Source organism: Stenella coeruleoalba (genome assembly GCF_951394435.1).
Source record: "Stenella coeruleoalba genome assembly, chromosome: 13".
NCBI lineage: Eukaryota > Metazoa > Chordata > Mammalia > Artiodactyla > Delphinidae > Stenella > Stenella coeruleoalba.
Genome location: NC_137159.1, coordinates 88,717,100 through 88,741,301, shown reverse-complemented (window position 1 = coordinate 88,741,301; position 24,202 = coordinate 88,717,100). Strand labels below are relative to the sequence as shown.

Here is a 24,202-nt window from a genome sequence, read left to right as displayed (position 1 = left end):
AAAACTGAAGGAAACAAATTTTGGTCTAGAGAGTGTTTCTCATAGGAAATAAACAGGTATCTGAGATTTCTTTTATGTGAACATTTACATGGATTTGGGGAGAATCTGAGTCAACGATCTCAGCCAAACATTCCGTAGCCCCTCCCTGCCTCCATCCATGACGACGGGTCAAGTCCAACTTCCATTCCAGCGAATCTTCTCGAGACGTGGTCCTGGATCTGTGGACTTGTTAGTGTATTCACTCTGCGTTTATCCGAATAAATTAGTAAGTGTAACAATAAGTTTCTTTTTCTTCGGGCTCTGTCTGTGAACCGGCAGCTCATGAGGACTATTGTTACCTTCCCCAAACTCTTCTCTCTTGTCTTAGTTCATCAACAAGTTGTTGGATGTGTCTGCTTGGCATCAAGGCTACCTGCACACCAGGTGTTCACGGAGACAGACAGGCCTGCTTTCACTATCAGATTCATTCAGATGCTGGGAAATGATGGGAAAACAGTTGACCTTGTGCTATTCAGTCATGTTACTCAAAACGGCCCCACCTCCACTTGGCAATGGAATGTCTGTGGATGGCGTAAACCCAGCACTGCGGTGGGCTTCTTGTTGATTCTGTCCCCTCTCAGCAGCCCCACATCGCAAGATGCTAACGGGAGCTCAGACCTTACACGGTAGGGTTGCAAAATTCAGAGTAGGAGAATGGAGACTGCCCTTCTATCGTTACCTGAATTGGTTTTACTTCCTTATCCTACATTTTGTAAACCATTTGGATTCATTTTTTCCAACTTTCTGGAATTAGCTGGCCTCGAGCTTCCAGCGTCTTCTGCCGGTTCCCATGGTTTGATGCTCACGCTTTTTTCTACAGCTACTGATGTAAACTGGAACTAAAATTGCGCTCTTCCTACAAACAGATTCATTTTGTCCCGTCTCTATTTGACCCACTCACACTGTGAGTTCCTGGTATCTACCTTAAACACGACAACCGAATTCAAGCCCACAGGACAGACTTCACTTTACGTGTGCCAAACAGCTCCCGGATGAAGAACCCACTCCCATAGACAGACGCTTCCTGGTCTATGAAACCCAGTGGTTTGGAATGTTGCAAAGTGAAGCCTTGGGAAGTGACTCTGGGACCCGTGTTGGGGAGTGTGGAGCCTCCCAAAGCCATATGTGGACCTCACATCTGCTGATGGGGTGGCCAGCGGGACAGAATTTGCACAGCTGAGGAAGAGCGGGTGTTGCTCTTCTCCCACCTAGCAGGTGCCGCTGGTCCAAGTGCTGGAAAAGCCAGACTGCTTTCCAGCTGCAACCTCCTTCAGATTCATCCAGGCTCATGTCTATCGACGCACACGAGTCTTTCTAAAAATCCAACAACCCTCCACAGTTCTGGAATGTCCCTAGCATGACAGAACAAATGGCAGAGTCTTAGGAAAAATTGGGAATCTGGTGCCAACATGAAACCCCAGGTAGAGAACTTGGCAGGCGCCATGGCTGGCCCTTCACCTGCGCAGGAGGGTCCAAGCTTCACTTAGGGCTTGGAATCCATGGTCGGTGTTGCACGCCTCCGTTCTGCTTCTCAGCACTGTCGCCAGGCCTCCACCATGGGAACAGCCGCCTGTTTCCCACAGCAGCGAATGGAACCTTGTGTTTGACGGCTACTCCATGAATATTGTTGAATGAACAAACCATAGTTTTCTCCACTTATTAGTAATGAAAGCACTTATCACATCCTAGTGTGATTATCGGTTGACATACTGTCTTTCTCCTTCATGAGACAGAGAAAATGGCCCGTGTTTAAGGGATTGTTCTATCTTTAGAGCTGCAGTACCCAATACAGTAGCCACTAGTCATGTGTAGCCAATTAAAAAAATTAAAGGAGATTTTTAAATGAATTCCTCAGATGCACTAGTCACGTTTCAAGAGTCCAATAGCCACACGTGGCTAGTGGCTACCGTACTGGACATAGTAGGTTCTCAGTAAATATCTGCTGAGTGAGAAACCGATGGGAAGGCCTCTCACTGGACACGCGGGAAGCTGAGTAGGGGACAGGGAGGGAGGGGCCGAGCTTCGGGAGGCAGCTCACAGAACTGTGATGCAAGAAAGCCCAGCCCCTCGAGGGAATGCATGCTGTATACTTACAGCAGACTCAGACCCAGCCACCTCTGAAGGACAAGGGTGCCGCTGGGGTGAATGTCTCTGCTGATCCCTGTAGCTGAGCCGCTTCCGGCGTGAGTAGCTGTGGTACCTGTCGGGCCTACCCGCCTCCGAGCTGAGAGGTGAGCCCGGAGGCCAGGTCGGCGTACTGACAACTCCTTCACACACCCTCTCCTGTATCCTTATCACCCTATATAATACGCAGCATTCGAAGATGACAATAAACGCATTTATATGTGTCTCACACGGTGGAAACTTCACAGTGTCAGTATGATGACTCATAAGATCGCGACAGCGCAGGCTTTAACCTCCTTGAGTTACTTAAAGCTGCGAATCAGCCTCCAGGCTTTGCTGTTCTGCAGCTACTCTGCTCGTTTGGGTGTCTTGGTAGGTCATCTAGTTGCTGTAGCTTTTACAGTCCTTTTGATGTTAACTTGATTTAAACAACGTTTAGTCTTTTGTGTCAGGTTGTTCTAGAAAATTGGTTACTGCCACGGAGTTTCCGGAGTTTCTGCAGCAAACGCATATATAAAATATTGTGTATTACATGCTCTCGAGGCCAATTTCCATGTTTCTTTTAATGGTCTTTTGCTTGACATTTTCACGTCTCCGATTTTAATACAAACAGGGGACAGGGTCTCAGGAACTGAAAAACACGTGTGGCCGAGTGTGCCCTGCTCAGAGCCCTCTCGTTACAGCTGCTGACAGGAGACAAGGATGTAGGATGAGATGGTCTTGGCGCTGGCCTCTCCCCGCTGAGGACGATGCTCGTGCAGCCTAGAAAGGCCGCGGTCGCTTCCGAGGCCCATGAGGGTTCTTTGTGGCCTCTGCCCTTACGGGTGATCATCTTCTTGTGTTGCTTGGAGAGCCTCAATGTGCCAAGGATAAATAATTAGTTTGGAATAATAGAAATCCTATGTGAACATGATCCTGGAGTCCTGGCTTCTCCTGGCAGCTCAGCTAATGCCAACACCACTCACAGATCACTTATTATGTGCCTGGTGTTTCCTAAAATCTCTACATATATGGATCCATTAAACTCTACGATGACCCTGTGAGACACGTGCTATTATAATTCCCATGTTGAGGGGCAGATCCTGAGCTCCTTGCTGAGAATCTCAAGGCTGAGTAACACTAAGCAGGTGTTGACACCCACGCCGCGCCCCCCGTCTTCGCTTCTGATCTCTAAAGAGGGAGAGACGCTGTGCTCCTCCCTCATTGGGCTCTACTGAGGATCCATTGACACATTTGCTTCTCTGACATCCGTCGTGTGGTAGGTAGGCTCGCCATAAATGCTGCTGAATGGATACATTGATTCTTTTGTTCAGGAAACGTTCCCTTGAGCAGTGCAGACGCAGCCCTCACCTCACAGGACAGGAGCAGAGAGAGTCACCCTCGTGGACAGGACGGAGGGTCAGGAAAGCTTCACAGAGGAACCGATACGGATGGGGCAGGACAGAAAGACACAGAGAGAGACAGAGACAGAGAGTGGTGTGACTGCATCCGTGGGATGGCGAGGGACAGCCCTGGAGACGGAGGTGCCCATCACAAGGTGGTCAGTGGGAGGAGTCCTACAGGGCGTCGTTTGCGCACTGTCAACACCCTTCCTGTGGCTGCAGTGTGGTGAAGAGGCTGGAGGAGCCCGGCTCACGCCCACTGATTGGAGGGTGCGGAAGGCTCCGGGTCTTGTTGGGATTTTTGGTGGCAGAGGGGCAGGAAGGTCAGGCTGACTCGGGTGGGCTAAACGTGCGCGGTCCCAGTTCCCACAGCAGCAAGAGGGGTGGACTCAGGAGAGAAGTCTGGCTGGCAACACTGGTTTGGGGCCATCAGTGCACAGTGGGATGGGGCTGGCTTCCTGGGGAAGAGTGGAGACCCCTAGGAAGACGGGCATTTGAGGAAAGGGAGGGGGGCTGACGGAAGGAGATGCAGAGGACAGAGGACTGTCCAAGTGCCCCGAGGGCTCCGAAGAGGCCTGAGCTGCTCTGCTCCCCCGGGGCTCCCTGTCTGGCTGGAGGGGGTGGGAGCAGAGAAACCTGCAACCCCGGGACAGCACTCGGAGCCCCTGGGAGGCCACAGGAGCGGGAGAAGAGTGACCTGGGCCAGGATGGATGTCACAGCAGGAGGTGGGTTTTGAACCTGCCCTGGAAGGCTGGGCCGTATCTACGCAGACGTTAGAGGGTCCAGGTCATCACACATGCGGAGAGTCTGTGAACAGCATCAGAGCTACATAAACACAAAAGCAACTCTGCTGAGAACATATACTTAAGTAACTTGCTCAAGATTACACAACTGTTCAACCTTGGGCAGCTTATTTAATCCCTACCAGCCTCAATTTCTCCATCTGTAAGATGGGCACAGTAATACCTAATTCAGACTCTTAGCAGCAAATGAAAAACATAAAAAAATACATGAAACACCTTCTGACTCTGTGGAAGGAGCTCCGGAAATCTGAGCTCTCTTTCTGTTATTTTCTCCCTCCTCTTGTCTTGTGTACAGTTGACATCCCTCTTTACCACTGAACTTTTAAAGGGGTATTCCTACATGTCTTTACAATATATAAGGGTATTTAAAAATACTGCAGAAGTAACTTAATTCACTGAATTATTCAATTAAATGGCTGGCATTCCAGACATCCTCCTGATATCTTTTCAACAACATATACATTAATAAAACCAATTCAGTTTTGACTACATATTGACATATTTCCTTAATTTTGTTCTTTTATTCTCTGTATAGTATTGTAAACGAGAGACAGACTGATTTGAATAGTACATATTTTTAAGTTAAATGTGACATAAATGTTCTAGGCATTGTAAGACATTCAATGAATAAATTTTCAAAATATTTACTTGACGTTATGGCTTTAGAGAATTAAAAAAATTCTGTTTCTGCAAGGCAGAGACTCGCTTTATGGGTTTTCCTTTTATCATTTTAAATGATGTAGCCTGTTATGAAATACTTATTGCCTTGAATGGCAGTTTAAAGATTCAAATAAAACAAAAAAATCACGGTATAATTTATTTTGACTCAAGAAGAACACTTCCCCAGGGGAAGGCAGCAGCCTGGTGGGTCCGTGGTCCACAGGGCTGAAGTCCACCAGGGAGGATGGGTGGAGACATAGAGAAACCAGCACCCTTTCCCCAAACCCGCTTTCCGGGAGATTTGGTTAAGTGGCTGCTGGGACTGTTTCTTGTATTTTAAAAGAAATCTTGAAATCCTTACAGGATCCCCCTCCCGTTTTTCTTTTCACCTGAAATAACCTGTGTTTCTCTGTTCTTCCAAAGTCGAAAGAATTCAACTAAAGCAGCCGTGGTGTGAGCATAGCGCCTGCAGCACCTGCTTCCCCCTCCTCCCTCTCCCCCTTCCTCCCCTCCTTCCTTCCAGCCCTACTTCTCTATTTCCTCTCACGCTGACCCTCCCAGACCATGTCAAGTTCTGCTTTTTCCATAAAGTCACCACTGGTCAGTCTGGAATTCAGGGTCCTCTGTCTTGAAAAACTCTGCACCATCAGATACTTAGCATCCTTTTTGAAACTATATTGTTACTGACTTTTTCACGTGTGTTCATTTTATCCTCCTTGGCATTAGGGTGTGCTATAGAATTAAATATTCTAAGCTGCCGCTGTGCCAGTGAAGGAGTGGGTGTTCAATACATTGCTTTCTGTTGACTGATGTTTGACTGATGATTTTGCTATGAGTCTCCTGGTCTTCAGGTTGGTTCCACCAGCACCGGGCTTTCAATGACATGCTTGCCCTCGCCTTTCCATCTGCAAAACAACATTTACTACACCTGCCACTTATAAGACTGCAAGGGGGAGAATGTTGAGAATGTCGGATAAAATCACCCCAACAGCCAGTGTACTCCTTGGCAGTGGGATCGACAAATTAAACTGCTCTGTAAATTCACTTTGACTCTTCCTATTTGAGCTAAAAATCTCGGATGGTTAAAAGGGTTCCTGAAGTGGCCAGTTCATGATGGCCTGGGGAGCCACATGCTGGGATACTCCTAAGACAACACGCTCAGAACAGCAGAGTCTGGAGGAGAGAGGACCCCAGCAATCACTCCATCTACCCCTTCACCTAGAAAAGGAAGAAGCTAAGGCCAGAGAGAGTCAGTGACAGGCACTAGGTCAGAATATGACCGGACTTTCCACCTGCTATGTGAGCACAACTCTGCCAGGTCAGGAGAGAAGCCTCTTAAGCATCCTACTTACATCAGCTTAGAGAACACGTCCAGGGAGGAAACTGCTGCAAATGAACACCGTGCGCACTTAGGCTGTCAGCTGCATACACTGCTTTCAACTTTATCGGTCTTGATATTTACAAGTTGACAAGAGTGCTCTAGGTCACATTTAACAACAGCACAGCAACACGGACGTTTCGGTCTGCATTTAGTCCAGACGAATTGAACACTGGAGGCAGCAACTGTGACATCATTAGCAAGTGATTGTTCCACTTTGTGCTAGCGCAGGTCCTAGACGCTGCAGCAGTACTTAATACCAGAGCAACAGCTGATGCTGCAGGTATACTTAGTACTGCAGTCCCGCTTAATACTACTGTGATACTCCTCAACACTGCTGGGATGCTCAATATTACAGGGATATTCAATGCTGCTGTGACACTCAGTACTGAAGGGATACTGTGGAGCTCCTGAAGTTGCACCAGTGCGGATACCTTGAATTACAGTAGTTAAGACTGATGGGGAGAACTGAAAAGACAAACCCAGAATGGGAGAAAATATTTGCAAATGATGCAACCGACAAGGGATTAATCTCCAAAAGATACAAACAGCTCACAGAACTCAATATCAAAAAAACAAACAACCCAATCAGAAAACGGGCAGAAGACCTAAATAGACACTTCTCCAAAGAAGACATCCAGATGGCCAAGAGGCACATGAAAAGACGCTCAACATCACTAATCACTAGAGAAATGCAAATCACAACTACAACGAGGTGTCACCTCACACCGGTCAGAATGGCCATCATCAAAAAATCTACAAGTAATAAATGCTGAAGAGGGTGTAGAGAAAGGGAGCCCTTCTACACTGTTGGTGGGAACGTAAATTGGTGTGTAGCCACTATGGAGAGCAGTATGGAGGTTCCTTAAAAAACTAAAAATAGAGTTGTCATATGATCCAGCAATCCCACTCCTAGGCAAATATCCTGAAAAAACTATAACTCAAAAAGATACATGCCCCCCTTCGGGGCTTCCCTGGTGGCACAGTGGTTGAGAGTCTGCCTGCCGGTGCAGGGGACATGGGTTCAAGCCCTGGTCTGGGTGGATCCCACATGCTGTGGAGCAACTGGGCCTGTGAGCCACAACTACTGAGCCTGCGCATCTGGAGCCTGTGCTCCGCAACAAGAGGCCATGATAGTGAGAGGCCTGCGCACCGCGATGAAGAGTGGCCCCCGCTTGCCGCAACTAGAGAAAGCCCTCGTGCAGAAATGGGGACCCAACACAGCCAAAAATAAATAAATAAATAAATAAATAAATAAATTTAAATTAAAGATACATGCACCCCAATATTCAGCACTATTTACAATAGCCAGGACATGGAAGCAACCTACATGTCCATTGACAGATGAATGGATAAAGGAGATGTGGTACATATATACAATGGAATATTACTCAGCCATGAAAAAGAATGGAATACTGCCAGTTGCAGCAACATGGATGGACCTCGAGGTTATCATACTCTTTCCGGTTCTCATAAGTGAAGTAAGCCAAAGACAAATATCATATGATATCTCGCTCATATGTGGAATCTTAAAAAAAAGAGACAAAATGAACTTATTTCCAAAACAGAAAGAGATTCACAGACATAGAAAACAAACTCCTGGTTACCAAAGGGGAAAGATGGGGGAGAGGGATAAATTGGGAGTGTGGGATTAACATATATACACTACTGTATACAAAACGGGTAACCAACAAGGACCTACTGTATAGCACAGGGAACCACACTCAATGTCTCGTAATAACCTATAATGGAAAAGAATATGAAAAAGAATATATATGTATAACTGAATCACTTTGCTGTACAGCAGAAATTAACACAACATTGTAAGAAAGCTATACTTCAATAAAAAAAGATTGATGGGAAGAACTGAGAATCAAACTACATAAGAATTTATGATTTTGCCATTTACATCTTTGCCTCAGGGACCAATATATAAGAAAATACATGCAAATGAAAAATTAAAGATTTCTTACTCTTCCTCAGGTACTAGAGTCCTCATTTTCGGATGCTCTAGGACAGAGTACTTTGTCTTTCTATGGCTGGTAAGAAATTATTCAATTGTGGAATATTTAAAATACAGGCAGTTGAAGCATTGAGATGTTTATATGTACGGCTCGGTTCAGGTCGCGCAGGAGGTCCACGAGGGGCCTGGGAAAAAGAGCCAGCCGTGCTCGTCCAGCCTCAGCGAGGGCTTCCCAGCTTAGGGGTTAAACCACTGCCTTCAGCTCAGCCATTGGTCGGATGTAAATGATGCTGCTGTTTTATTTGTCTCCATATCTAATAACACTAAATAGATGAGAACTTTTCTTCTTTTCTCTCAGTTTTCTCAGGCAGTGCCCACCTCCCCTCCCTGTGAGTAGACAGATAATTCTCAGTCCTGCAGGTGCAAAGGTTCTCAGACATCCTGGTTGGGAACTGAATACGGGTCTGGACTAGAAGAGCTGGATTTGACGCCTCCTATTAATTGTGTGACCTTGTGGGGGTCACTCCATCCCTGTGCGTCACAGGTCCTCGTCTGTAGGAGGAAGGGGTTGGTCAGATCCCCAGGGGTCTTTAAGGGCGTGTTCTGGAACCTGGGCTAGAGACCAGGTGTCTCGGGCCTCTGTTGTCTGGGGCCTCCCTGTCCGAGGAAGGCTTCTGTGGGCGGGGCCGGGGGCGCTCAGCTGCTCGCCTAATTGCTAAGGGCTCTCGATCCAGGATTCCGCGCTGTTTCCATTCATGGTTCCTATTGCAATTGGGTTCCTCACATCTTTCTTTTTTTTTTTTTTGCGGTACGCGGGCCTCTCACTGTTGTGGCCTCTCCCGTTGCGGAGCACAGGCTCCGGACGTGCAGGCTCAATGGCCATGGCTCACGGGCCCAGCTGCCCCGCGGCATGTGGGATCCTCCCAGACCGGGGCACGAACCCGTGTCCCCTGCATCGACAGGCGGACTCTCAACCACTGCGCCACCAGGGAAGCCCCCTCACATCTTTTTTAATAGGTCATTCTCATTAATTAAAAGCTATCGGGTACCACAAAGACGTGAGTGAGGATCTGTGTACAGAGCGTGGAGCCGCTTGAGAGCATTAGCTTCTCAGGGTTTGAAGGATGCTGACATGACAATCGATGACAAGAAAAGTCAGAGGTTGTCAAATGGCCCCATTGCTGGAAAAACAGCAACAACAACAGAACCTGAAACAAAAGGCTGCATACAGGTCCCTTCAAATGAATGCACGGTGCTTCCCAGGACCACATGCCCTGCGATGCGGCTGGAACTAACGTCAGCCCCCTTCGGCAATGACCACCTTGCTCAGACCACCCCGTTCCTGCCCCCTCTCTGTCTGAATCTGGGCTGCACGTCCCTCACTGAAGTGAACTCCAGCACAGAGGGCTTATCTCAGCTTGGGATGCGGTCCAAAGGCCGGCGGCATCGTGGAAAGTGGGCAGGGCTGGGGATGGGAGGCCTGGCTTGCTGGCCAGTGACCAGCCCATCACCTGGACCCCAACAGGTCACTCGGCCTCTGGGGTCCGGTTCTCACCACACAGCATGGGGCTGACAGAATGTTCTCGCACGCAGTAAGGTACACGCAAGCTGCTCGCGCGTGGAGTCCGCCTCAGACCACAGGGGACTGGAGATGAGCGTGAAATTGTCGGGTGCAACGTAAACCGCATGGAGCACGTCCTAACGTGTTGTCCGCTCCCGGCTCCTCTTTGTCTGAACCTTGGGCCCGAGGACGCGGGACCAGAGTCTCCCGGACCCTCTTCCTCCTGGTTCAGCGCCCCCGGCGGCTCTGAGTCCTGCTGTGTCCACGCCCTGAATGTCTCCAGTGTGTCCTCCTCTCCCTCCACTCTGCCCCCGCCTCAGGCCAGGCTGGCTTCTGGCCCCCTGGTCACCAAGAGCTTTCACTCCTATCTCCTCCAATGCACTGACTTCCTGCCTTCCCCCCTCCATCCCTCCCTCCCACCCTGTCTCTCTCTCTCTCCCTCCTGAGGACAAAACCTGACCCTGCCCGTGCACATACGGTCCTCTGTGGCCACTGGGCCACATCCTGAGGCCACGGCTTCCACATCTCCTTGTCCTCATGGGGCACCTTCTATGACCGGGATCTTCTTATGGCCACAGCCTCCTTCCTGGCTGTGCTTTTCTCCCCCCGCCCCCGCTGGGGGCGGCCACAGTCCCACTGAGGACCCTGCCTCCTCTTCTGGCCTCCCTGGGCCCCCTCCACCACCCGGCCTCCTCAGGCTGGCGCCCCGAGGCCTGAGCCTCCCACGGGCTGGAGCTCCATGTCTGGGTCTGGTGCTTCTTTGTTCAGGCTCCGAGCCCATCCGATGCCGGGGACCCGGTCTGTTACTGTGGGACTCGGTCTGTTACTGCGGGGACCCGGTCTGTTCCTACGCGGATCTGGGCACTTGGCACAGTGCTGCTTAACAAAGAGCTCAGACTCACCAAGTGAAAGGGTGACTGAACACGTGAGCCCTCCCGCCGTGCCCTCCCCTGAGCGCCCCCTTTCCCCCACTGGCCAGGTGGAGAATCTCCCCCTTGGGAAGGCTGGCCAGCCTGGGGGGATGGAGCTCCTTCCTTCTCTGTTCCCTGGTCCCCAAACAGGACTCCGAGGGCCCTTGGGACATTCTGTCATATATGTGTATCCACGGGACAGCTGGCCTCCTCAGGGGAGGAGTCGCTTCCTTCCCGTGATGCCTCCGTGTCCGACCATGGTCCTGACTCACGGTGTGGAGGTGACAGATGTCAGATGATAATCAAGGAGACTTCCTCCAAGGAGAAGACAGTAAGATCCTACTGGCTACAAATTTAGGTAGAACTGAGCGTAACCCCATCTCTTTACTTGTAGAAATTGTTCTTCTATCTTTCCAATCATTTTCCATCTTCAGCATCCTTCCATTACGTCAGTAGCAACATCTTCCAGCAGGCACTACATGAACGGCCACCGTGAGCCGAAGAAAGGATGCCTTGGGGAGAGAAAGAGAGAAGTTTCCTCTGTCTTCTGAGGAGCTGATGACAATCCATTTAGGAAGAAAATTTTACATCTGGGCAGAAACTGCGGTGGTGACAAGTGTCTGAGAAAGTTTGTGCGGATCGAAGATCCTGCTTCAGATGTTGTGTTTCGACTGTGGGAAAGAGATCTACTCTTTAAAGGAAGGTTGTGATGAATCCTTGTGTAAATAACACAGGATGTAGACGAAACACGGGTGAAATCTGAGGTCCTGCCCGGCTGGAGCCAAAGCTGGGACTCAGCAAAACTCTTCCAACTTCCATTTTCCAAGATGTTGCAAATTGGGAACGTTTGTGTCCGTGCCGTTCCTTGGATAAAGGTGGGCATGCATAGTGCCCAGGAAGGCAGTGAGGTGATTTGTCCCTCTGGCCCCGTCTCCTGCTCGGTGTTTGGGGGCACAGGGCAGAGGGCTCAGAGGAGGAAGCCCCTCATGGGCGTCGTGTATCCAGTGCTTCTCCCAGGACCCTTCCTTCTGTCTCCCTGGTCATACCCTCCCCTGCATCCTGCATGTCTGGACGCGTCGCTGGCATGGGCCACACATCTTAGGTCAAAGGGCAGGGTGTCCCTTTGTCCCCCAATATTCCTTCTGCTCAACGGCTGTGTGTGCAGCGAACACTCAGTAATTAGCCAAACAGAGCATCTTTGAAGCAGTCTGTAGGGTCCTGTTCTACCTGGCCACAGAGGCGACCACTTCTCTCTTGCCTCTGCGTATTTCCCTAAACAGCACTGTACTTTCTGAAAAAAGGCAACTGGGCGAGTTTCCCCAGCGGGGTGAAATCCAGCCCCTCCACCTGCTTGCTCCTTCCTGGTCTCGGGGCACTGTCTACACGCCTACGGTTCCCCTGTGTACGGTAAATGGTAACCGTCCGACCGTCCGTTTGCCTTTTGTGCCGTCGGCGTGTGTGTCTAGGGGTGGTTGCTAAGGGCAGGGCTGTGCCAGACGCCACCCTCGGTTGGACTCCAGGGCCTTTGCGCGGCGGCAGCCCCGGAAATGTGTGCTCGCCCACTCCCGGCTTGGGGCACCCACACTCAGGTGGAGCTCTCGGCGGCCACAGCCGAAGCCCCTGGCTGGGCTGGAGGAGCGCAGGGCAGTGAAGACCCTCAGGCCCTGCTGCAGAACCGCTGCTGCTCTTTGCTGGCCTAGATTTTTATCGTTCTAAAATCTAAAGACACTTTTATATAACGTTCAGGCACAGTTTCCTCCTCAGGGGCTCTGTCCCCGCCCTGACGCACTTGGCTGTGGCTCTGGTGACCGGACACTGGCTTCTCTTCTGCTCCTGGGCTTGGAATGTTGAGGCTGGTGGGTGGCGAGAGGAGGGACCAGGTGACCGAGACAGAGAAAGAGAGCCTTTCGCCTTCCACCTGGCACGAAGCGTCGCCCCTCTGCCCGGAAGCCTCTTCCTTACTCAGCTCTGGAGGGTCTCACCCCAGGGTTAGTCTTGGGGGGTGGCAGCTGGGGTCCAGCTCACCTGAACACTGACAAGTGAGACCATTTAAGAAGGAAAAAGTGTGGCTTAAATTTCAAACCATGTCTTTTTCTAGAATTTTCTGGCATTAGCATTGTTTGAAAAATGACCAATCCTTTAAAAGTTTATCCTTTCACAAAAACATTTTTTTTTTTAGTAAGAAGGAAGTGTTTTAAAAACAATTATTCCATATTATTTGCAGAAGGAAACAGGGACACCTTCCCTTCTGCTGCTGGGAATGCAAACAGGTCCCGTCTTCCTGGAAAGAAACTCTTAAAACCATTCCTGTCCTCACGTCCTTCAAGCCAAGGCTCCTCCTTGTGACAAACTGCCCCAAAGAAGGAGCCAAAAGCCACAAAAGCTGTCTGCAAAGACACTTATCACACATGATCTGTAACATGGAAAAGTTAAAAAAAACCTAAATAAATAATTTCCAATAATAAGAGTTGCATAAGTTACAATATCACCATAGGATGGAAGTTAGCCGTGAAAATTAAAATATTTAGTGACATCAGAAAAGGTTCATGTTATAAAGTTAAATAAAAATTTAAAAAATACAAATTTACACCTATAACATGAGACTAAGTAAAATGCATTAAAAATCCAGGGGAAAAGTCTGATGTTCTGGGCGAAGGTCACCTTCCCTGAACGGAGCACAGTGACAAGAACGAGACAGATGTTCATGAAAATCTGCCCCCACTTCCGCTATGCTTTCGTTTGTATCCCATTTTTAGTCCTTATTTGAGAAAATGAGCATTTCCCACCTTTACTGCTAAGTCACCTTTGTGCGCATGCAGTGTTTCTTCTGGTTTCTGTTGTCAATAAAAACTCCCTGGGAGGATCCGTTAAGACAATTTGAAAAGCAAACTCCTTTTCATCTTTTCAAGTCCTGAAGTTTCAAAGCTGCAAGTCCCAGGCCTTCTCGCCCCGTTTCAGGGAGAGGCCGCGGCCGGGCTGTGCGTGGGCTCCGGGGCAGCATGCACGGGCAGCCCAGCCCAGGGTCATGCGGGCTGGGTGGTGCTGACGCCTGGCAGACGGGGCTCCAGTGAGAGCCTCGGCCCCCGACCGCCCCCCCCTTTGCCTACACCATCACTTATTAGAAATCTCTTTGCGTTAATTTAAGAAGCATCTCTGGCAAAACCGTGCTGCCTCAGGGAAAGCTCAGTCCATTAGTCACTCAAGGCGGTGACTTTGTCGTAAGCATCTGATTAGTGTCTCCTGAGATGGGGGCAGGCGAGGGGCTGTGGTCCAGAGAGTCTGTTACTACAGGAGCGGTGGGGAGGCCCTCTGCCCCCTCCTGAGGGGGGGTCTGCTCCTGTATGCAGCACCAAGAAGCCACTCCGTAGTTCGCTCCCTGACACGTGGGTTAACCACGGTGAGGCCACCCGGTCGCCTGCACCAGAGACCCCGGCTCCAGGATCTGGGTCTGCACGATCCTCCCGGTGGCCCTGCTGCCTCCCTGCCCTCCTGGCTGTCAGGCCCGCCCTGGCGCGGGGAGCCAGAGGGTTCTCAGGGGGCGCAGACAGCTCATTCAGAAGCACAACCGCTATGGGATGGGCTGGGGGCTGGCGGAGCGAGTCGGGAACGTCACTGCGGAATCGAATTTTTTCCGAGCTGCTCACGGCCTACTCTCCTCCCCAGAGTTTTAGGAGATGCGTCCACTCCTGTGGGAAGCGTATCTCTGGCCACGGCAGATACAGCATTAGGTCGTATTCACGGCCCGCTCAGCGGCCACTAAATTACAATGAGTGGAGCTTTTAAAATCTGCTGAATTATACAGGGGGAGCTCGGAGCTTTCCCTTAACAGGAAAGGGAAGGTGTGTTTATCTTCCTGCTCCCAGGTCCACAGGGCCTCGCGGAGGCTCACGGGGCCCAGGTAGCCCAGTCTGAACGAGGGAAGTAAGCCCTCCACGGGTCGTGCACCATCTCCAGGGCGCGTCCAGCTGAGGCACTCTGGACTTTTACTGCCCGTGTGCTCCTGGCCACCAGGCTCTGCTCAGGCCGACATGCAGGGCAGAAACGGCCGGTGACCACAGAGCCTCGCTGGCCCAAGGGACAGGGAGAGCAGCTGAGGTTCTGAGCAGCCAGGAACCTCTGCCCCCACCACCTCGCACACGTGACCTGAAGTCCGTGTTGGGTCTGGGAGGGGGTCTCCTCACGGGACAAGGCTGAGCCTCTGCAGCCCTGACCTGTCCACACCAGGCCATCCAGTCCTTCCCCAGACAGACGGCCACTAAGTATTTCCTCGACTGCCAGCTTCACACACTCTGGATTTGTTTGCTGGTTGCTCGCCCAGGACACAGCCTCTCTTTGCATTACCTGAAAACCCCGCTAGAGCAGGTGGCTGCCCTCGGCACACACAGGCCTGTGCCTTGGGAGCCGTGACCTCACACTCGGGGGGCATCTGAATCCCCTGGGAGGGGGAGGGAAACAGACAGCGGGGCCCCTGCCACATCCTCTGAGTTGGCAGGTTTGGGGTGGGGCGTGTAGCCAGGATGCTTCCTTTCCAAGAAGTTCTCAGGTGATACTGACGTTCCGGGCTGCGGGGAGGACGCCCTGCCTGAGTGGAGCTGATTCGGCCTTCAGCCCAGGGATGGCTTGGCGGTCAGAGGGCTCAGGCCCGGCTGTGGACCCACTGCAGCACCAGAACTATGAGGACGGTGTCGGTGGCTCATCCAGAGCCCCTCTTCACTGGACCTGACCCCTCCGGCCTCCTCTGGACTTTGGGGCCCCGGCAGGCAGCCCTGGGATGAGGTGAGAGCCAGGCGTGGGGGTGATTGCCGGGAGATGCCGGACGATGGGGCAGAAGTGAATTGACCTCAATTCCCAGTTTACGTGGACAATTCATTCTGCACTGTTTAAGCCAGTTTGCAGTGGGGTTTCCATTTTTTTGTAGCTGGAAATGGTCTAAGTCACACAGAAACTTTTTCAGACGAAAACACTGCAATCTCATCAAATTAACTTTACAGCTAAGAGGGCAGAGCTTCCTTCCTCTAACTCTGTCACCAGTTTTAGCAGGAAGAAGGTTCTGGAGTTTGGGGGTTCAGTCATTTCTTGGTGTCTCATCTTGGAAGCCCTGTTTTCTCTTCAGGACAGAAGATCCAAGAAGGAGGAGAAGCAACCACTTTGCAGAAGGACAAAGGTCATCCTCGTGACTCCTTGGGCTTCTCAAAGCGTGGGTATAAGTAATGATACTAACGACGTGATTGCTCTCAAGTATGGGTTTGAAGAGCTGGTCGCAAGGCTGACTTCTCCGGAATCGCTGGTTCTGACTGCAGACTCCAGGTACCTGGAGCTGCGGCCTGGACTTGTCATCTGGACACACTGGACTCAGCGTGAGGGGCTCACACGTCCGTCCCGTCCACCCTCCCCCACCATTCACACCTCTCTGAGGACCATCCAGCAGCCACTGACTCTGGGCGTCGCCTCTCCTGTCCCTGGTGGTGCGGACGCGCAGGGAGCCCGCACACAGGACGCGGAAGACCAGCTCGGGGCTGCGCAGCCAGCCGTCGGCAGGTGCGCGGGGCTCCCGGTTCACGATCGCCCAGCGGGCCAGCGCCCCCCCCCACGTCAGGACCCCCTCTCCGCCCACTAGTTCTTAAACGTGGTGGCTGCGTACCTGCTAGAATCCCAGCACAGACGGTGGACGTCGGAACCGGTAAACCCTGACGGTAGCCGTACCACACACCGATTTCTGCTGTGTGTTCTGGAGATGTTTCAAAGCCATGTTTATGTATCTTTAATCACTAGTTAATAAATCACACCGAGATTATAATTCCTGTGTTTAGTTCTTAACCAATACAGATTGTAATGTTAGAGACCCTCTAAGTAGACTTATGTTTTAGTTCCTACCTGAAAATACCTATATTCCTCCTCCATGAATGTGGAGTTATTTTCAAAGTATCCTGAATTTTATAAAATGTCAAAAATCCACCCTGAAATGCATGACCTGTTTTATTTGCAGCTTTAAATACACTGAATCAGTCACACTGTCTTCTGAAATATGTAACAGACTCGGCCGGGGCCAGAGATCTGTCCGTCTGGGCGGACGTGCTCGAGAAGAGCAGCAGGCGCACTGTTTTCTTGGGATAATGGCCAGGAAGCTTTTTTTTTTTTTTTAAATAGAGGATTTACTGTGACAATGAAGGTTAACTGCCACCACAGTCTGGAAAGACCAATGCCTGAATTTTGTGTTTGCACACATACAATTCACAATAAGGCAATGGTGAGTCTGGGAAACCCACTCGCTTTGAATCTCCACTTCAGACACATAAGTCCCGAGATCACAACATTTTTGCTCTCTCTGCAACCGGGCAAGCTATCAAATTAACGTTAAAATAGGTGTGCGCTAACTTCTGATTCATAATGTTAGTGACAAATAGTAAAAAGGACAGGCACGCTATAAAGTTTATGCACGGGGTGATGCACAGCGATGTCTCATAAAGGATGAAGGGGGAGTTGTTGACGCTCGTGGCTCCTGGCTGGGTGGCTGCGTGCTCAGAATTCTTCATAAACGCCCCAGAGTGTGCCCTGCTGCACGGCAGCCGTACATTAATTAGAGCATAAAGCCGACACCGCAGTGTTTCCATGCACCCAAGTGGATCTTCATTTTTCACATGCGGGACCCTGCTAATTAAAATCAGCTTTGCAATTAAATGTGGAAAATTGTGTTAAACTTTCAAGCGTGGTTAGAAAAAAATGCAATTATTTTTAGGGTTTTTTATTGTAATGCAAATGGAAATTCTACCCATGTGAAACCAGTAAAAGGGAAGTAGAGGGATCCCTATTTCTCTTTCTTCCTCTCTGTCTCTTTCTTTCTTTCCTTTTTGATTATCGATTCTCCTCTCAGTTGCACGTTGAAATGCTCCACCATCGCTCCCAGTGCCTGGCTCTCTTCCAAGGCTTTTAGTGAGAGCTCTTTGTCAAGGCATGAATAATACAGCCCCCAGGCTGCTGGCAGCATCCAAATGAGGCGTGCATACATCAGGAAGCAAGCCCTCAGCTCCAGGTCCAGAACAAGCTCCCGGGAAGACAAGCAATTATTCACCCGTGGCTGCCGCCATGGCAATCACACTGGTAGGTGCAAAGGTATATGAGATGGAAAAAAATCTGAAGAAGGAACGTGCACCATAAGCCAGAGAGAATTTAATGATTTCCTAAAAAAAAATAAATCTACCATTTGGAGCTTTTAATTTTAAAGTTTCAAGATAAATTGATTTGACTCTGAATTTTCTAAACAGGGAAGGATTTAAATATAATACCAAAGCCATCCCCTGGCTTTTGGGGCATCGTTGCTTGTACGAGTCTCTCAAGCTAGATTTTGGATCAAATATCTCACCAGAACCCTATGCTCAACAAAGAGTAACTTAAAAACAGCTGTGAGGGGCAAACGTAAATAAAATCTATTAAGTTTCAGAAGTAAATTCAGAGGGTTCACAAAACCAATGACGTGAAGAATGAATTCACATTAAGGGTTCTCTTTCCCTCTCCCTCTCTCTCTCTCCCTCTCTCATTGGAGGCTTATACAAAAATCACCATTCAGAAAGAAAGAAGTAAATCCAATTAATTCCAAATGGTCCAGGATGTATATAACTATTATAAGGAAGGCTAAAATTCAAATTCCTCTGCAGTGTTTAATGTTTATTAATCTGAAATAGAAACTAATATTTTTTATGATTCCCATTTCTAAGTTTTATTGGGACTTTGATGATGAATTTAGTGTCTATATATTCATCCCTTTGTAACATCAAGTTGCACCGTATCTTTAACACAAGCGGTATTTTATATCAACGTGGGGAGGAAACGTTGCGAATATATGGCATAGAATGTTCACTCTTACTCAAATGCTTAGGAGTAGATTTTTGCAGAAATGTTTTGACGTTCCATATTTTGGCTCCTATCTTAATATCCGTTCATCTAATTCTCTGGATTAATAACCAATCTCTTTTTCAGGTCCTTGAACCAAACAAAAACAATTATAGATAGAGTGACTTGTGGTCTCCTGTCCATCTGTCTCCATCCCTAAGACGTTCATCTTCAGTAGAGGGGGGCATCACCAGGACATGCAGAGGGCCCAGTCCCCCAAGACGCCCCTTCAGCTCGGGGTCTGGTGTCGTCGGGAAGCTCTTCCTGCCCTCGGAGCCCCAGGCCAAGGGTTGGGTCTGCATCCTTCACACCTTGCCTGCCTGCAGCCTCTAGCCAACCAACCAACAGCCCAGCAACTACCTAAACTCCAAGTGCATGGCCTCCACGTATTCCATTTTTTTTCTGCTGCCCAGGCTGCAGGCATGTGGAAAAACGCTCTTTTTTTCACCCATAGGTGTTTTAAATGCTTACAGGTCACGAGTCTGCCTGAACACTGGGAAGGAGGTGGCCCAGGGAGGAGAGTGGGGCATCCAGGACGCTCCCTTCCCTGAATTTAGGCGTCTAAGAACCAAACCCTGGAAAACTCACTTAGGATGGCAGAGGGGTAGTTCTGCACCTGCACAGAAAGACTGGGATGGGCCCCTGCGTTTGAGATGCGAACTTCAGCTACTCATAAATACCAGTTTAGAAAAGACGTGTGCACTGGACTGTGTGCGGTCAGGTGCGCGAAAGATGTGAGATGTGAGTGGGAAAGCAGAGGTCGGATTTGCTGTGTACAGAAAAGACTGTGTCGGTATTTTGCTTCACGACAGGAGACTTACTTCTGGCCCTGACTGCAAATCCATGATGGTTTGTCATACTTATGTGCTAATAATATAAAACCTAAAAAAGTCAGAGTCATGTGTCTAGATACTAATGATGTTTCTGAAGATAACGGCTGGTAATCTTGTCCTCTGCCTGGAGGCCTGGCCCTGTTCACACGCATCAGGGCAAAAAATATTGACTGAGCTCGGATCCCTGCTGGTCAGTGTGCAGGGATTCAAAGAAATGGACCTTCAGTGCCAGGCGTAACCCCTCTGAGGAACTGCTGGGCTGCCTGCATCAGATAACGAGGCTCTGTCATTCGTCTTCCTCTTTTTTGCCCGGACTGCCCGGAGACTCAGCACTGAATGGAATACTGTATCAGAACCCCTGATACACCCTGGGTTTCTGGTAAAATTATGTTTTCATTTCCCTTATGTTTTTCCTAATTTATCTCTTTGATTCAACCTTTAACTGTGCAGTTGTGCATGTGTTTATCAGGCACCTCAAATTGATGGTGAACTATTAACACAAATAAACACCCATGAATAGATTATCTTTAGTTCAAGGACATAATTTTTGAATAAGGCAGACCAACGAATAAAGTAAGTGTTATAACTTTAATTCCTACCTCTCCATTTTTAACCAGGATCTTAAATTGTGAATGCCTCGTGAATTCAGATTACTGTTTAATTTCACAGGTCCTATCTGATGACTGATCCTCCTCTATCACCTATTCCCCATTTCTTACAAATCCACAACCCTACCTCTACCACGCAGGAGAAAAGCCATCAGTCTTAGAAGCTGTCACGAAAAGCCAAACCCCCGTTGAAGCAGCAAAGGCCACCCCCGACGTGCATGCCCTCCAAAGCGATAAGAAGGCACGCTGAGACTGTGATCAATACTTGACTTCCTTAGAAATTTTCTTGTGTTCAAAATAAAGATGAACTGAGCGGCATCATTTTACCACTCGATACCAAATTTCCTAAAAATAAAGATGAACTGAGCGGCATCATTTTACCACTCGATACCAAATTTCCTAAAAATAAAGATGAACTGAGCGGCATCATTTTACCACTCGATACCAAATTTCCTAAAAATTGTATGTTTTATTTTTTACACTGTTGATTCCCCTCACCTGCCTCCAATTAATTTTTGCGTGTTCAAATAAATAGATACTTCAATATACTAAAAGAATGCCTTTTTATTTGGCTATGAACTGGTGTGATATGTGGGTAAAATGAAATTGTAGCCTTAACGGGAATATATTCATTGGAAAATGTATCTTTAAAAGACTGAAGTAACGGGCAGTTTCATCAAGACCAGAACTGAGGCTGCTGCCCTTGTCCTATTTGCAGGGGCCTCATGTGCTCCGAGCATCAGCGGGGACAGGGCAGCGGGCAAGGTGACACCTGTGTCGGTGGGTGGGTAGTGCAGGTGTTCACGTGCATGAGCACAGCTGTCAGGGGGGAGAAACTTGCATTTAGGAAATCTTTTAAAAATAGAAAAAAGCAAAGCCAGATATAATTGAAGAGTCTCACAAATTTGAAATAGCACCAGTCAAAAGATGTTGATGTATACGCGGATCTTGTCCACTACAAGGAGCCCCTTTTCAGTCTGAGCAATTCAAGCGTCGCCCCTTAGCTGAGAACTGCTGATATGCAGACATGGAAAACTAAAATTTAGAAAAAGCCCCACTCGATAACCCAGCGAGATTCCTCGGAGAGAAGTCTTACCTGTGACGTAAGTTTTGAATGGTAATTAGTTTTACATAACAAAGTCTGCAACTTTCTCATTATAAAACCGAGGAAATTTGAAGTCAATACATGTTAAATAATTCACCCAAAGCCCCTTGGGTAATCAGTGGCAGAGGGGAAACGGGGCCCAGTGTCTGTGTACTGGGTTCCCACAGTATGCCTCCTCACTCACTATTTCTATTAAAACAGTGGGAATTCCAATAATTGCAAACACTATGACTCATGGTGAAAAATAACATTTTAAATTTAAAAAATTGAGATTATTTTTGCTGTAAAATTGTCCAATTTGGCTGTTCCTGTGACTCCTCTCTAAAATTCCGCCTACTTCGCTCCTGAAAAATTCAGGGTGTTCTGAGCTCTCAGCAGCATCGGGTCTCAGAGGAGGGTGGAGCCCAGCTGTCTTCGCATTGTTCCCAGCCTAAGGCTGAGCATCATTTCTGAGCAGTGGAGGAGATCCCAGGGAGAGCTGTGCACACACACTGCATCCCACAGGGCCCATCAGCCCACAGCTCTAGGGGATGCACCTTGGGTAGGAACACAAACGCTTGAAACAATTCTTTGGGAGCTTCATGACTTTTCCAGCAAAAGTGTGGTTATGACGCCCAATTAAAACTAGCTGACACCTAATTAAAACTTTTTAGTCAAATTTAACCATTCTTTCTAATAGCAAAACTATTGTCTAGCGAAGAGATGATTAGGCGAAAAAATCCACTCATGCTTGGCTCACTTGTTTTCCATCGTAAGCACAAACAATCCAGTTTTTAAACACTGGATTTTTAAAAAGGAATTTACATGTATACTCCTTCATAAAATAACATGTAGTTAAAAAACCACATATTTAAATTACGAATTTACATGTATACTCCTTCATAAAATAACATGTAGTTAAAAAACCACATATTTAAATTACATAGTTCAATAAGTTTTCACAATCAAATAATAATATAATAAATTAAATATAATAATTTAAGTCACAAAATTCTCTTAACCATGGCCTGTCGTTCCTTTGGGATGAATCCATTTCATCAGGGATGCCCACTGAAAATTCCCGGCCTCCTTAAACGCTAGCATGGGTGTTTTGGAGTAATTTGAAATTTTCCCCTTGTTGTTGCTAAAGGACAATCATAATAATTGCTTGACTTCATCCGTAAATTAGTGTTCGGCTGAAAAGGAAATAAAGTGGACAGCAGCGAAGGACGGCCACCCTGGGGCGCTCAGGGCACCTGCTCTAGCTCCCGAGCTTTGGGTGCCTGGGCCCGGCCCCTGATGGCCGCTTGGGCTGAATGGCCTCAGAAGGGACTCTCAAGACTGAGCAAGCTGCACGTGACTCGCAGTCTTGGTGTGAAGGATGCGATTCCGCTGTGGCGCATTTTAGCAGCCGTCACCTGCCTATCCCGTGCTCCAGGTGCTGCCACCTCTGTCACGGACATGAAATCCCGGTGTCTACGAGCATCATCTCTAAGCCCCAAAGCCTCCGAGCGTGATCTGTCCGGACTTTCCCCTCCTGCTCTGCATTTCCCCTGCAGCTGCCCGGCGCCAGGCCTGGACCCCCTTTCCCAGGACGAGCCGAGCGCCCACAGGAAGGAAGTTCACGCTTTACTTTACCACCGGATGTTTACCATCCTGAGCTACGGAAGGAGAAAACGGGGAGGAGAGATATGGCTCCCAGTGACTTGGGGGAGGATCCCAGGGAGCAAGTGGGGAGAGGTGCAAGGCTGGTCCTCAGTCGCCACCCCTGGTGTGGGGTAAACGCTGCCCCAGAAGGTGGTCAGAACATCTCACAAGAGCCCCACGTCCGAGGAGGACAGGAAAGCTTCCCCAAGATGGTCCCCATTCATTGTGCCCACAAGTCACTCAGCGTGGCGTGAAAAACCGAGGCCTTACCTTCTGTGTCTCGCATATTTTCCGCTGACGTGGCCACTGCCGTCACAGCCAGGGGTGGGACAGCTGCAAGAGGAAAGGATGGGTCACTCAGGTGCCACCTGGACGGGAGGGAAGCGGGGGACGCAGACAGACAGGGAGGCATGGAAACTGGGAGGAGGGCTGGGGTGCAGGCCCTGGGTCCCCCGGGCACGCAAAAGCCCTGTCTGCTACGACGCACAGTCTCTGACCGCCGCTGGGGTGCATCCTGCCCGCTATCTGAACAGGATACCTGCCCGTCCTGTTCACTGACCTGAACAGCTCCTGTATGGCCGGCTCCACAGGAACTGCAGAGAGAGGAAAAGACACAAATTGACGATCGATCCCAAGAAGCCCCTTCCACAGACAGCTACCGAGAGGGTGGTGTCCAGGCCGGGTCTGAGGGCTTCGGCAGGACAAAGGGGACCCCAGCAGGGCCCCCAGGGACCTGGAAGCAGGGACGTACCTCGGAGCCCTTTGGACCGCGTGCGGTGCCGCCTTTCCTCGGTATCCACCTCCATCTGGGGAGAGAGGAAGGCAGTCAGCGTGCTTTCCTGCTGGCAACTCAGGGACAGGTTCCCTCTGGAAGGGGTGCTGCTGGGGAAGGACCAGGCAATCTAAACGTGTTGTTTAAAGGTAACAAAGCAGACCTCGTCTTGCAGGGCCCCCGCAGTGGAAGACTTTGATTAGGACACACCTGGGTCGGTCAGTCTGAGTTGTACTTTGTGCCAAGAATATAATGGATAGGGCTGAAGTTTGCAGGAAGGAAAAAAGTGCATATATTAATGTCTAGATTCTCCCTGTAGCTGAAGTGGAGTCGTGGTGGGGAGGAGGTGGGTGTCACAGAAGGACACGTTTTAGCGTGCCGGCTACTCTCGCCATGGTCTAGTCCTGGGGGACAATTGCATCTACCTTGATCTAAATCGTCAGGACGCTTTCCAGGGTCACAGCAAGGCTCACACTTGGAGATGACAGTGTTTCCATCTATTACCTTGCAGGGTCCTCACACGATTCTGTAAGGAGGTATCTTTCTTAT

The 24,202-nt window shown here is 49.3% G+C and overlaps 1 protein-coding gene across 5 annotated transcripts in view; it reads right to left on the bottom strand.

Annotated features, from left to right (window-relative positions):
- Window positions 1-23,687, bottom strand: part of MYT1L (myelin transcription factor 1 like) — a gene marked incomplete at its 5' end in the record, with an annotated part of 137,301 nt that extends 113,614 nt beyond the window's left edge. For all 5 annotated transcript variants that reach the window (XM_079941413.1, XM_079941414.1, XM_079941415.1 and 2 more), the window contains 3 exons: window positions 23,152-23,214; window positions 23,441-23,474; window positions 23,633-23,687. In XM_079941413.1, coding sequence (XP_079797539.1) covers window positions 23,152-23,214; window positions 23,441-23,474; window positions 23,633-23,687 — 152 coding nt within the window. The remainder of the gene's footprint in view (window positions 1-23,151; window positions 23,215-23,440; window positions 23,475-23,632) is intronic.
- Between the last annotated feature and the right edge of the window lie 515 nt (window positions 23,688-24,202).